Below are 12582 nucleotides of genomic sequence, written 5' to 3'. Positions count from 1 at the left end.
TATTTATTTATTTTGTACGAAAATTACGCTATTTATGTAAAAAAAAATTACAGAAAAATTAAATAATCAATATTATTTAATTTTATTTTATTTATTTTAGATAAAAATCCTTGATAAATAAATAATTTAATAATTGTATTGACTAGTTTAGCCAACGTCCGGTGACAAAACTACGCATTTTAAGCAGCAGTAGTCAAAATCACCACGGGGGCCGCACGCTAAAAAAAAAAACCATACGCGTGTGTAGTTCGTGGATAAACCCCAAGAAATAAAAAGAAAAAAAAAAAAAGAGAGAATAAATAATTATTTTTATAATACGTGTAATAAGTCAAGTTAAATCGTGGTTAAAAAAAAAAAAAAAAAAATTCAATAAATGTTGATTAAAATTGACTTAAAATAATAATAAATAATATTATAAATAATTGTGTTAAAAATTGGGTGTGACAAAGTTATTGGGTACATTAAACTTTCATAAAAAAAAAAAGGAAAAAGAAAAAAGAAATTTTCTTTCATTGAAAAATATGGCGAACAGCGTAGCACCAGATTCATGGGAACAGCAGGCAGATAATTGTGACACCAACACCGCAGACAGTAATTTTCTCGAGGGTAAATTTTCAACTTTAAATGTTAATGCTGCTGAATTTGTGCCTTCATTCTGCATAAATTCAGCACCAGAAGCAACAACACCTTGTGTTAATAGCAGTGTCGTGAATACTGTGGATATCAATACAACCGGGACAACAACTTTAAACAAGATCAACGATGATCATGATGATAAACCAATTGTCGTCGACAACACAATCACCGATGATGTACCTGTCGCGACCACTTTTGTACCACCAGAGACTCATCATGGTTAGTCATCGGGGCTTTAATCATCATTATATCCAAAATACCCATTTTATTTTTTTCCATTTTTTATTTAATTAAAAACTAAATAATTATCCTTTATTTTTTTTTTTAAAACTAATTATCATCAATATCCTCTAACAATTTCATTCATTTATTCATTCATTCATCAATTTAAAAACGAAATTACAAAAATATTTCTCCAATGAGTTATAATAATAATATGACGCCTTGCTTTGCCACATTTACTCAACGCATAACCCCATTTTAATGATGAATCTTCATTCACGTTGAATAAGATTTTTTTTTAAATAAAATTCCTTCGATCATTAAAGATATGGAATTATCATATTCATCAACATCAACGTCAACGTCATCACGACAGCTGGTTATATCTAGATATATTTTATTTTTTTTTATTTTTCATAATAAATTTTGATAAATTGCCAACAATGCAAATCACCTCAAGCATTGATGAGTTTTTTTTTTTTTTAAATATTTTTTTCCCCTCCACTATACATGACACACAATCACCAACCCCCGTTGGCCATCGTTGACCTCCCTTTTGCGTTAGATCTTGACAAATTTGTCTTGTACGTTATGATAATAATCAATATGTTCTTATTTTAGTTATTTATTTATTGCGAATTTTGGCATTTTTTCTGTTGTTATTGTTGTTGTTGCTGTTGTTGTTATCATGTTTTTTAATTTGTTTGTTTGTATGTTTGTTATTTTTTGTTTAATGACAATTGATTGATTATTAATTATTTTGTGTTAATTTAAAAATTTATAGCTGCACCTGTACCAGCATTACCACCAGATCCTGTTGCTGATAAAGTTGAAGAGCCACCAGCTGGTGGAGGTGGAGAACCACCAGTATCATCAACAACAACAACATCAACAGTAGCACCAGCAGCAGTAGTTACATCTGTAGCGAGTGATCAAGATGCTAATAATAGTAGCCCAGAACATCAACCAGCTGATTCATGGGAAGAAGCTGCTGTTGATGCTGATCCACTTATAACTCCCGATAACGAAGAGGTGATTATTATTATTATTATTTAAATTGATAATGATTATTTGTTTGTTAATAATAAAATTAATTTTAATAGGCTGATATTGAAGAAGATGAAGAAGCTGAAGTTATTAAAATACCGAAAAAAAAACCAATAAAAATAATTGAAGATTCAAAAAGTAAAAAAGAACATGTTAATGTTGTATTTATTGGTCATGTTGATGCTGGTAAATCAACAATTGGTGGTCAAATAATGGCATTAACTGGTATGGTTGATAAACGTACACTTGAAAAATATGAACGTGAAGCTAAAGAAAGAAGTCGTGAAACATGGTATTTAAGTTGGGCACTTGATACAAATTCAGAAGAACGTGAAAAAGGTAAAACAGTTGAAGTTGGTAGAGCATATTTTGAAACAGATAGAAAACATTTTACAATACTTGATGCACCTGGACATAAAAGTTTTGTACCAAATATGATTGGTGGTACAGCACAATCTGATTTAGCTGTACTTGTTATATCAGCACGTAAAGGTGAATTTGAAACTGGTTTTGATAGAGGTGGACAAACACGTGAACATGCTATGCTTGCTAAAACAGCTGGTGTTAAACATCTTGTTGTATTAGTTAATAAAATGGATGATCCAACTGTTGAATGGGATCAAGGTAGATACGATGAATGTAAAGATAAAATATTACCGTATTTAAAAAAATTAGGTTTTATACATGGTAAAGATTTAACATTTATGCCTGTATCTGGACAACTTGGTATTGGTTTAAAAGATCCAATACCAAAAGAATTATGTACATGGTATGATGGTCCAGCATTTATACCATTTATTGATGCATTACCATCACTTAATCGTACAAGTTCTGGTCCATTTATAATGCCAATTGTTGATAAATATAAAGATATGGGTACTGTTGTTATGGGAAAAGTTGAAGCTGGTGAAGCTAAAAAAGGACAAGCATTACTTGTTATGCCAAATAGAACAACAGTATTTGTTGATCAATTATGGTCTGATGATGAAGAAGTTACAGCTGTTGGTCCTGGTGAAAATGTTAAAATTAAACTAAAAGGTATTGAAGAAGAAGATGTTAGTCCTGGTTTTGTATTATGCGATAATAATTTACCAATTAAAACTGGTAAAATATTTGATGCTCAAGTTGTTATATTGGAACATAAGAGTATCATTTGTGCGGGTTATAGTGCTGTTATGCATATACATTGTGCTGCTGAAGAAGTTACTGTTAAAGCATTAATTTGTCTTGTTGATAAAAAAACTGGTGAAAAAAGTAAATCAAGACCGAGATTTGTAAAACAAGATCAAGTTGCCATTATGAGAATAGAATGTGCTGGAGTTATTTGCCTTGAACAATTCAAATTATTTCCCCAAATGGGTAGATTCACTCTCAGGGATGAAAGTATGTATTATTTTTTCTTTAATATTTATATTTATCTTTTAAAATTCATCATAAAACTAACATATGTATTTTTGTCTTTAATTTTTTTACAGATAAAACCATTGCTATTGGCAAGGTGCTAAAGGTCATCGAGTAAATTTAAAAAAATAACAAAATACAAAAAAAGATAAAAATACTTTGCTCAACTTTATCGATCATTGCTGCTGCCGATTAATTAATGACAAAATTATATATATATTAATAAAATAATAATAATGAAAGAAAAATGGAACGAAATTTTGAAAATGTTTTGGTCAATCATTATGAAACATTTTATATATTTAAAAAAAAAATAATACAACTTAAAAAATAAATAAAGTAAATTAACAACGCAAGCAACGCATTGAGCGTTATCAGTGATAGTAAACTCCACGATAATACAAAGTGAATTTAATAATAAACAATTATATTATAGCAAGAAAAAAAAATGAAATGAAAAAAAATAAACAATAACGGCATGTATAGTTAAATAACCGATCGTTTTAGCCTTCGTTATTGAAGTGATTAAATTTTTTTGGTAATGCGATTAAATATATAACTGGCCTCGATAAAAATACAACAACAATAATTAACAATAATACTTGTTTTTTTTTTTCTCTTCAATTGTTTTTTTTTTTTTTTTAATATATAAAATCAAAACTATTCTCACGTCGATCATGTTTATTTATATTTTAATTAATTATTAATTATTATTATTATTATTATTATTATAAAAGTATATATATTTTTACTTCCTAAACAACAAAAGTTGATGATTTAAAAAAAAAATTAATGAGATTAGTGATCGCGCGTGTCATACACAAATTAAATAAATATAAAAAAAAAATAAATATATATATTATTCAAGTGTGACAATCATCTGGCGCATTGATTCATATTTTTTATTAAAAAAAAAAAAATTAGTTAATATTATAATAATTTTTGTTTATGTATGCAAAGGATTAGTTATTAAAGGCCTCGATCAACGACGTTATTGAATCACATTAAACATTTATTTTTTATTTTATATAAGAAAAACAAAAAAAAAAGGAAAAAAAATAATACGTCGTGATCCAACATGTCAATCCACTTGTGCATATGTCCATCAAAAATTAAAATTAAAAAAAAACAAACAATAATTAATGATAATAAAAAAATAATTTGAGCAAGTAATACTTTAGCACTTTGATAACATTTTTTCCTCTTTCTCTCTTTATCTCTCTCTCTGTCTCTCTTATATTATTGTGAAAATAAAATTAACGCGCGTTAAATCACACTCATTTGTAAAATAACACAATTTCATAAATAAATATGTATACATGTATATATATATAAAAATTTATATACATAAAGTATACTGTTTGTTAAACAGCAATTATTATTATTAACAATTGTAATAATTATATTTTAAAATAAACATAAAAAAAAAAAAAAAAAAAAAAAAAAAAGTTTTTTAAAAATACTGGTAAAACTTTTAAGCGCAATGACATGAATATAATTAATTTAACAATAATAATATCAAGATAAAATAATTCAGGGGTTTATAAAAAAATTAAAAAAAAAAAAAAATTGTAAAATCAACTTATAAAATTATTTTAATTGATAATTCTTGTAAAAGAGAAGAAAAAAAAATTATTAGATAATTTTCTCATTTTTTTGTGCACGAGAGATATTGAATAAGTTAAAAAATAAAAATATAATAACAATAATAATAATAATAATACTATAATTAATAATAATTTAATTATTATCAATTCATGAAATTATTAAAAAATTAATATTAACAAATGTTATAATTTTTTTTGGATCAAAAATCAATTGATGAAAATAAAAAAAAAAAAATTTGTTTATTTTTTCAATTTAATTAATTAATAATAATAATAATAAGCATTAATAATAAATGATAAAATTATTATTGATGTTATCGAAAATAATAATTTATTATTATTATTAATTAAAATAATTATTATAAATGTTTTACTTATTTTATTTGTCATTAAAACGAAAAAAAAAAAACTTAAATTTTTCATAATTTTATTATTTTGTCTTCCGTTTTGGGTACATGACCGATTAGTATTATTATTATTATTATCATTATTACTATTTATTATTTATTAAACATTAATAATATATCATGCATATTATAATAAAAATAAAATCAGTGTGGCTTCATTGAAATATTTTTTTAGAATATAATAAAAAATATTTAACAAATTTTTGAAAATGAAAAAGAAAAAAAAAAAAACAAATTTGTTAATAATACATTATAGATTTGAAAATAATTATACGCCCTTTTTTTTTTTTTTTGATAATTATTAAATAGTTTATAATAATAATAATATTATATATACATATATGCCTTATATACTGATATGTGTATATATACGAAAAAAAAAAATGGTACTTTTTTGCGCCAGCCGCACTCACACACATGGCTATTATCTTTTTGTACAGAAAAAAAAAATAAAATAAAAATTGAAAAAAAAATTTTAATAGTTATCAATAAAAAAGAAAAGAATAAAAAAAAAAAAAAAAAACAAATATGTAAAAAGCATATATTAATAAATTATTTAATTCCTTTTGAAACGAAATTTCAAATTAATTAAATTTTTTGAGTGAATTATTTTCTTTATATTTTTTAAAAAAATTTCATATAGTTATAAAACCATTAATTAGTAATAATCTAAATCTATTATTTATTTTTTTTTTTAATTTAAATAATCAACAGGAAGAAGAACATAGAAATAAGCACAAATATATATTTATTGATGACCGACAATAGAAGCGAACAACAACATCTAAGCAGTTAAATTAGTATATTTAGATATAAAGGGAAAAACATAATGACCTAAAGAATACATCAAAGAGTATCATGGAGAAGTTTCAAACAAATATAATCATCAATTCAACTATAAATTAAATAAAATCCTACCTTTTAAGCGGATGTTCCTCTTCCCACGCGGGACATCTCAAATACTCCAACACCATATAGTAGCTTATAATGATTCTCTCGGATCAGCAACACCATGTTCATGGTTGTGTAGCTCCTGATGATTCTACCTGATTAGCACGACAGGTTCAATGATATCACACACTAAACAATAATCACACTTTACTCTACTTTTTACCACTGATAGCTATCATTTTCAAAAAACACTTTTCACTACAACTATCACTATCGCTATTACCACTTTTACATCACCTCCAATAACAAAATTTATATAGTTTATAAAGTCGTTTTGTGTTTTTTCTTGTTTATATTTAATTATTTTTGATATTTAATTTCTATTTGCTTGATAATTCACTCTTTAAAATAGTTCATTATTATTATTATTATTATTATTTAGAAACGATTTATCAACTTGAAAAGAGGATCTCGAAAGAGCTGGCTGTTGATTTCTTGACATTCTTTTTAAGAGAGGCGGTTCGTTCTGAACACCAACATAACATGAAATGAATTGTGTGCGCAACAACAGCGGCATATCAAAGAAAATTTTGAATTTCAACTTTGATAAAGCTTAACAACAGCAAATGTTATCATGTTGAACAATAACAATAACAAGTGTTACATTGGATAGAGCTCAAGAGTCAATAATATCTGCACCATGTGATGTCATTGATTGTTGTCCAGTAAAAGATAGATAAAATCACACCAGATAATTCATAAGGTGTTGGATCTGTAAACAATAAAAATATAAAATAAACATTATGTTATATTTTTTTTTCAAACTGGAGTAATTGTTAGCAAAGTTTCTCTCTCTAATGACAAACCAATTTAGTTATTTTTTTTTTTGTCCCAGTGTTAATAATTGTGTTTTATAAATTTCATCAACACATCAGACGTTTCAGTCCTACTTTTTGTTATCTGTAAACAATAAAAATATTAAATAAACATTGTTATATTTTTTTTTCAAACTGGAGTAATTGTTAGCAACACAAAAAGAGTAGATGAAAGTGACATTAATAAATAAATGGTAAAATAATAAATAAATGATAAATAAACAAATGAATAACAGTAAAAAATTGAATTTCAAAGTGAATAAATGGATACTAAACACTGACAATAAAAAATGACAAAGGCCTCTAACAAAAAAAAATTAATATTGAAATATTTCACATTTTTTAGATTGTTATTAATAAAAAAACGATTATTATACAACAAGAATGCTACAACAATGGTATATATAGCAAATATTTATCAATATTCATAAAAAAATTAATAAATTCATTGTCTTTGTAAAGAATGACAACCTAACCTCAAATAATTTTTTTTATTTGAGCTTAATTATTAAAAAAAAATAACGGAATTATGTTGTTTTATGTGTTAAATAATTAAAAACAATAAAAAAAGTTGATGTTTACATATTATTTGCCCATTATGTACCAAATTCAAATTCACCTTTGCCAGCTCCAACACCATTGACATGTCCATTAGTTTTGGCCGTATTTCACAAAAGTCAACAATAATTTATATCACAATCTGTTCAGAACAATTTAATTGATCGATTTATCAACAATTTATAATTAATTAACAATTATTATTGCAATAATAAGTGAAAAAAGTCACAACACTGAACGACACAGGTTTTCTCTCTCACAAAGCGACGCGCCATCTGTGTGCCATAAGTAGATTTCTACTTACCACCAAAACATAGTCGGTAATTTTTAATAATAATAATAATAATAATAATAATTTATAAAAATTAAAAAATACCGAAAATATAATTTTAAAGTCAATCATTTTGTTCTCCTCTCCCCCTCCCCATTTATTTTGTGAAAATAAAAAAAAATAAGAATAAAAAAAAAAACGCAAATAAAAAAAAAATCGTAGAATATAATAAGTAGGTATATTTGCTCCAAAATAATAACAGATAACTAAACAATGAATGTCACCACCGAATATTAATAATTAGTAATCCGTTCGAAAATATGCAATTAAAATTAATATTAATTATCAATTGTTTGCCCGAAGATTGACAAACTCAGACATCAAGGTCAAAGCCGGCTAAACAACGGCGAATAATCACGACGCCATTGTCACGGCGTCGGCCAAAAAAAAAAAAAAATCGTTTGTATTCGCATATAGGTATATATACATCAATTATTAATAAAAAAAAATAACACAAAAATAAATATAAAGGTTAACCACATAAAAAAATTAAAAACGGGTGATTTTTAAACGGAAAATAATGTAGGAATAAAAAATAAATTTTCACGTATTCATCGATGCGGTGGCCATTTTGTGCATTGGCATTTTGCGACGCAGTTTTTGCCAAAAAAAAAAAAATTTAAATTACTCATTTTTATTATAATTTAATAATTAATAATCGATCGGAATACGTTGAAAATTTATTTAGGTAGTAGTTATAATAAAAAAAATAAAAATGTATAGTATAAACGAATTAAACGATACCGCAGAAAAACAGCAAAATCAGGATAAGCAGGAACACCAAAAGGGCAGCTTGGCAAGAATATAGAACAACACAAAACACACATCTCAACACTACAAGTTGACAACATTGACTGGCCCCCCGCAAACGCACAACAGGTCTCAAGTGTTCGCAAAGGCACGAAAACTATTTCATTCAGCCGCAATCATCTGATGCCAAGTTTTAGTTGCAAATTATTTATTTATTTTTATTATTATTATTATTATCAAAAATGTAAAAAAAAAAAACGACAGGACAATTAGTGAAATATTTAAGGCAATTGTTAATCAATTTTTAAATAATAAAATGAACATGCATAATAATTTAGAAAACAAAAACTGAACTAATAATCTTTGATTTTCAAATTTTTTTTTTTAATCTCACATAGGCAAGTTAAAGTTTATATGTTATATTGAGATAAATAATTTATTAATTTATTTGCCGAAAAGAAAATTAATTAAAACGTTGAGATTATCGACTTTTTTTTATAGATATATATTTATTATTATACACAAAAACAATCTTTTATTGATATTATTAACAAAATATTTTTTTTTTTTTTTTTTTATCAAGTAACTCAGTTAGCTTCGCAGTGAAGCGAACTTCAAAAATACCATATCATTTTGACAAAACAATTTTCGACCAAACTAAAGTCTAAATGTGATGAATCGTTTCGGCTGATAGAGATGAGTGCAGATGAGTGGAGACAACAACAACAACATGGTAGCCAATGATGGCTTAGAATCATGTCCCCACCTATTCCTACCACTTGAAACGATCATCATGTCTCTACTCATTTCTACCGGTTGACATAATTCTAAGCCATCATTGGCTGTTATATCGTTGTTGGTGGTCCCCACTTATCCCTTCCTATCGACACGACGTGCAAAAAGCCTTGCAACAACACTAAAATTGCACGGGGTATGGAAATTAGTTTGTAAATTTAACTTGTAGTGAAACTACGTATTTTTTCTTCTCGTCCCCACTTTTTTGTATTTTCTCTGTGATTTTGTGTTTAGGTATAGCCATTTTAGCGTCTTTTTGGTCATTTGTCGGCTATTGTTGGATTTCGGTGTTATTTTCTTTTTAATTAATTTTTTTTGTGTTTTGTTGAAATGAAACGTTGTTAATTAATATTGATTGATAATTTTCGGTATTTTTTTATATATATTTTTTATTATTATTATTATAAAAAATTACCGACTATAGTTTGTAGATAAGTAGGAAATCTACATAGATGGCGCGTCGCTTTGTGAGAGAGAAAACCTGTGTCGTTCGTTGTGACTTTTTTCACTTATTATTGCAATAATAATTGTTAATTAATTATAAATTGTTGATAAATCGGTCAATTAAATTGTTCTGAACAGATTGTGATATAAATTATTGTTGACTTTTGTGAAATACGGCCAAAACTAATGGACATGTCAATGGTGTTGGAGCTGACAAAGAAAAATTTTAATATGTTGAATAGTGGACAAATGGTATGTAAACATCAACTTTTTTTATTGTTTTTAATTATTTAACAAACATAATTCCGTTATTTTTTTTTAATAATTAAGCTCAAATAAAAAAAATTATTTGAGGTTAGGTTGTCATTCTTTACAAAGACAATGAATTTATTAATTTTTTCATAAATATTTATCGGTATTTGCTATTTGTAGCATTGTTGTAGCATCCTTGTTGCATAACAATCGTTTTTTTATTAATAACAATCTAAAATTTGTGAAATATGTCAATATTAATTTTCCATTGTTAGAGGCCTTTGTCATTTTTTATTGTCAGTGTTTAGTATCCATTTATTCACTTTGAAATTCAATTTTTTACTGTTTATTTGTTAATTTATTATTAATTTATCCATTTTTTATTTATTTACTATTTATTCATTTGTTTATTTATCATTTATTTATTATTTTGCCGATTATTTATTAATGTCACTTTCATCTACTCTTTTTGTGTTGCTAACAATTACTCCAGTTTGAAAAAAAAATATAACATAATGTTTATTTAATATTTTTATTGTTTACAGATAACAAAAAGTGAGACTGAAACGTCTGATGTGTTGATGAAATTTATAAAACACAATTATTAACACTGGGACAAAAAAAAAATAACTAAATTGGTTTGTGGGTTTGTCATTAGAGAGAAAAACATTTTCTGGTAAAGTGAGTTAATTTCTTTCATTTGGTAAAACTAAAGTACAGTCTAATATTTACCTAATAATTTAATAATTTATTGTTACAGTTGGATCATTAAATTTATTCATGGAAAAAGCATTAGTCTTGCTAAAATTTGTCAAATAAAATATAAAAAAAACTTCAATGCACTATTTAAAATACTTGAGACAACTGAGACTGTTTTTATGTTAAAATGTAACATGAAAAATACCAAGTGAATGATGTTAATGTTGAAAGTGAGTCATACGGAAAATTAATCCAATTGTTTATAGCGGTTCAAGCATCAAGTTTAAATGTAATCCAACACCTTATGAATTATCTGGTGTGATTTTATCTATCTTTTACTGGACAAAAATCAATGACATCACATGGTGCAGATATTATTGACTCTTGAGCTCTATCCAATGTAACACTTGCTATTGTTATTGTTCAACATGATAACATTTGCTGTTGTTAAGCTTTATCAATGTTAAAATTCAAAATTTACTTTGATATGCCGCTGTTGTTGCGCACACAATTCATTTCATGTTATGTTGGTGTTCAGAACGAACCGCCTCTTTTAAAAAGAATGTAAAAAAGTCAACAGCCAGCTCTCGAGATCCTCTTTTCAAGTTGATAAATCGTTTCTAAATAATAATAATAATAATGAACTATTTTAAAGAGTGAATTATCAAGCAAATAGAAATTAAATATCAAAAATAATTAAATATAAAAAAAGAAGAAAGACTAAACGACTTTATAAACTATATAAATTCAGTTATTAGAGGTGATGTAAAAGTGGTAATAGTGATAGTGATAGTTGTAGTGAAAAGTGTTTTTGAAAATGATGGTGGTAAAAAGCAGAGTAAAGTGTGATTATTGTTTAGTGTGTGTTATCTTTGAACCTGTTGTGCTAATCAGGTAGAATCATCATGAGCTACACAACCATGAACATCGTGGTACTGATCCGAGAGAATCATTATAAGCTACTACATGGCGTTGGAGTATTTGAGATGCCGAGCGTGAGAAGATGAACATCCGCTTAAAAGGTAGGATTTTATTTAATTTATAGTTGAATTGATGATAATATTTGTTTGAAACTTCTCCATGATACTCTTTGATATATTCTTTGGGTCATTATGTTTTTCTTTTTATATCTAAATATACTATGAAATAATTTAATTGTCTTGATGACGCGTATCGTTATTGTCATCATGTACGTCAGTGCATACATAAACATCAACGCTATCGTTTATTATTAAATTTATCAAAATTTGCTGCTTGTTGAGTAAGTTTAAAAAATAACAAAATAATTAAACTTATAATTAAAAATAATTTGATTTGAAAAATTGAATTGAAATATTAAAAATTAAATTATAATTTCTATAAATTTATAAATAATTTAGAAAACAATAATTTTACTATTGTTTAAAATAACAAAAGCCTTTATTTTAAATTACGTTAATTAAAAATTTATAATCAACATAAATTTAATGTACTGATATACTTGCATTTATGATATTGTTTTAAACTCCATGATACTCATTGATATATTCTTTAAGAGGTCATCATGCTTTTTTTTTTTTTACTTTAATCTATGTATTATGTGATAATTTAAGTTCTATATGATATTGATTAAATGACGCGTATTGTTATCGTTATCATGTACATCAGTGAATCTATAAACTGCTACA

At 25.7% G+C, this 12582-nt stretch overlaps 1 protein-coding gene and 1 long non-coding RNA gene across 3 annotated transcripts; both read left to right on the top strand.

Moving 5' to 3' along the window:
* The first annotated feature begins 140 nt into the window (after positions 1-140).
* Positions 141-4385, top strand: LOC122852596 (eukaryotic peptide chain release factor GTP-binding subunit ERF3A). 2 transcript variants are annotated; one of them, XM_044152491.1, is made up of 4 exons: positions 141-855; positions 1643-1890; positions 1962-3288; positions 3381-4385. In XM_044152491.1, the coding sequence occupies exons 1-4, from the start codon at positions 522-524 to the stop codon at positions 3422-3424; spliced, it is 1953 nt and encodes a 650-aa protein (XP_044008426.1). In that variant the 5' UTR covers positions 141-521; the 3' UTR covers positions 3425-4385. The 2 variants fall into 2 exon arrangements, with proteins under 2 accessions (XP_044008426.1, XP_044008427.1); XM_044152492.1 differs by having other exon boundaries at positions 213-606.
* A 5545-nt stretch (positions 4386-9930) lies between these two features.
* Positions 9931-11297, top strand: LOC122852617. The gene is made up of 3 exons (XR_006373832.1): positions 9931-10216; positions 10762-10897; positions 10977-11297. It is a non-coding gene; the product is annotated as an uncharacterized LOC122852617 (long non-coding RNA).
* The last annotated feature ends 1285 nt before the right edge of the window (positions 11298-12582 follow it).

The sequence above is a fragment of the Aphidius gifuensis genome, linkage group LG3, assembly GCF_014905175.1.
Source record: "Aphidius gifuensis isolate YNYX2018 linkage group LG3, ASM1490517v1, whole genome shotgun sequence".
In the NCBI taxonomy this organism is placed as follows: Eukaryota; Metazoa; Arthropoda; class Insecta; order Hymenoptera; family Braconidae; genus Aphidius; species Aphidius gifuensis.
The sequence above is the reverse complement of the archived record's forward strand: the minus strand, read 5'-3'. Positions and strand labels throughout refer to the sequence as shown.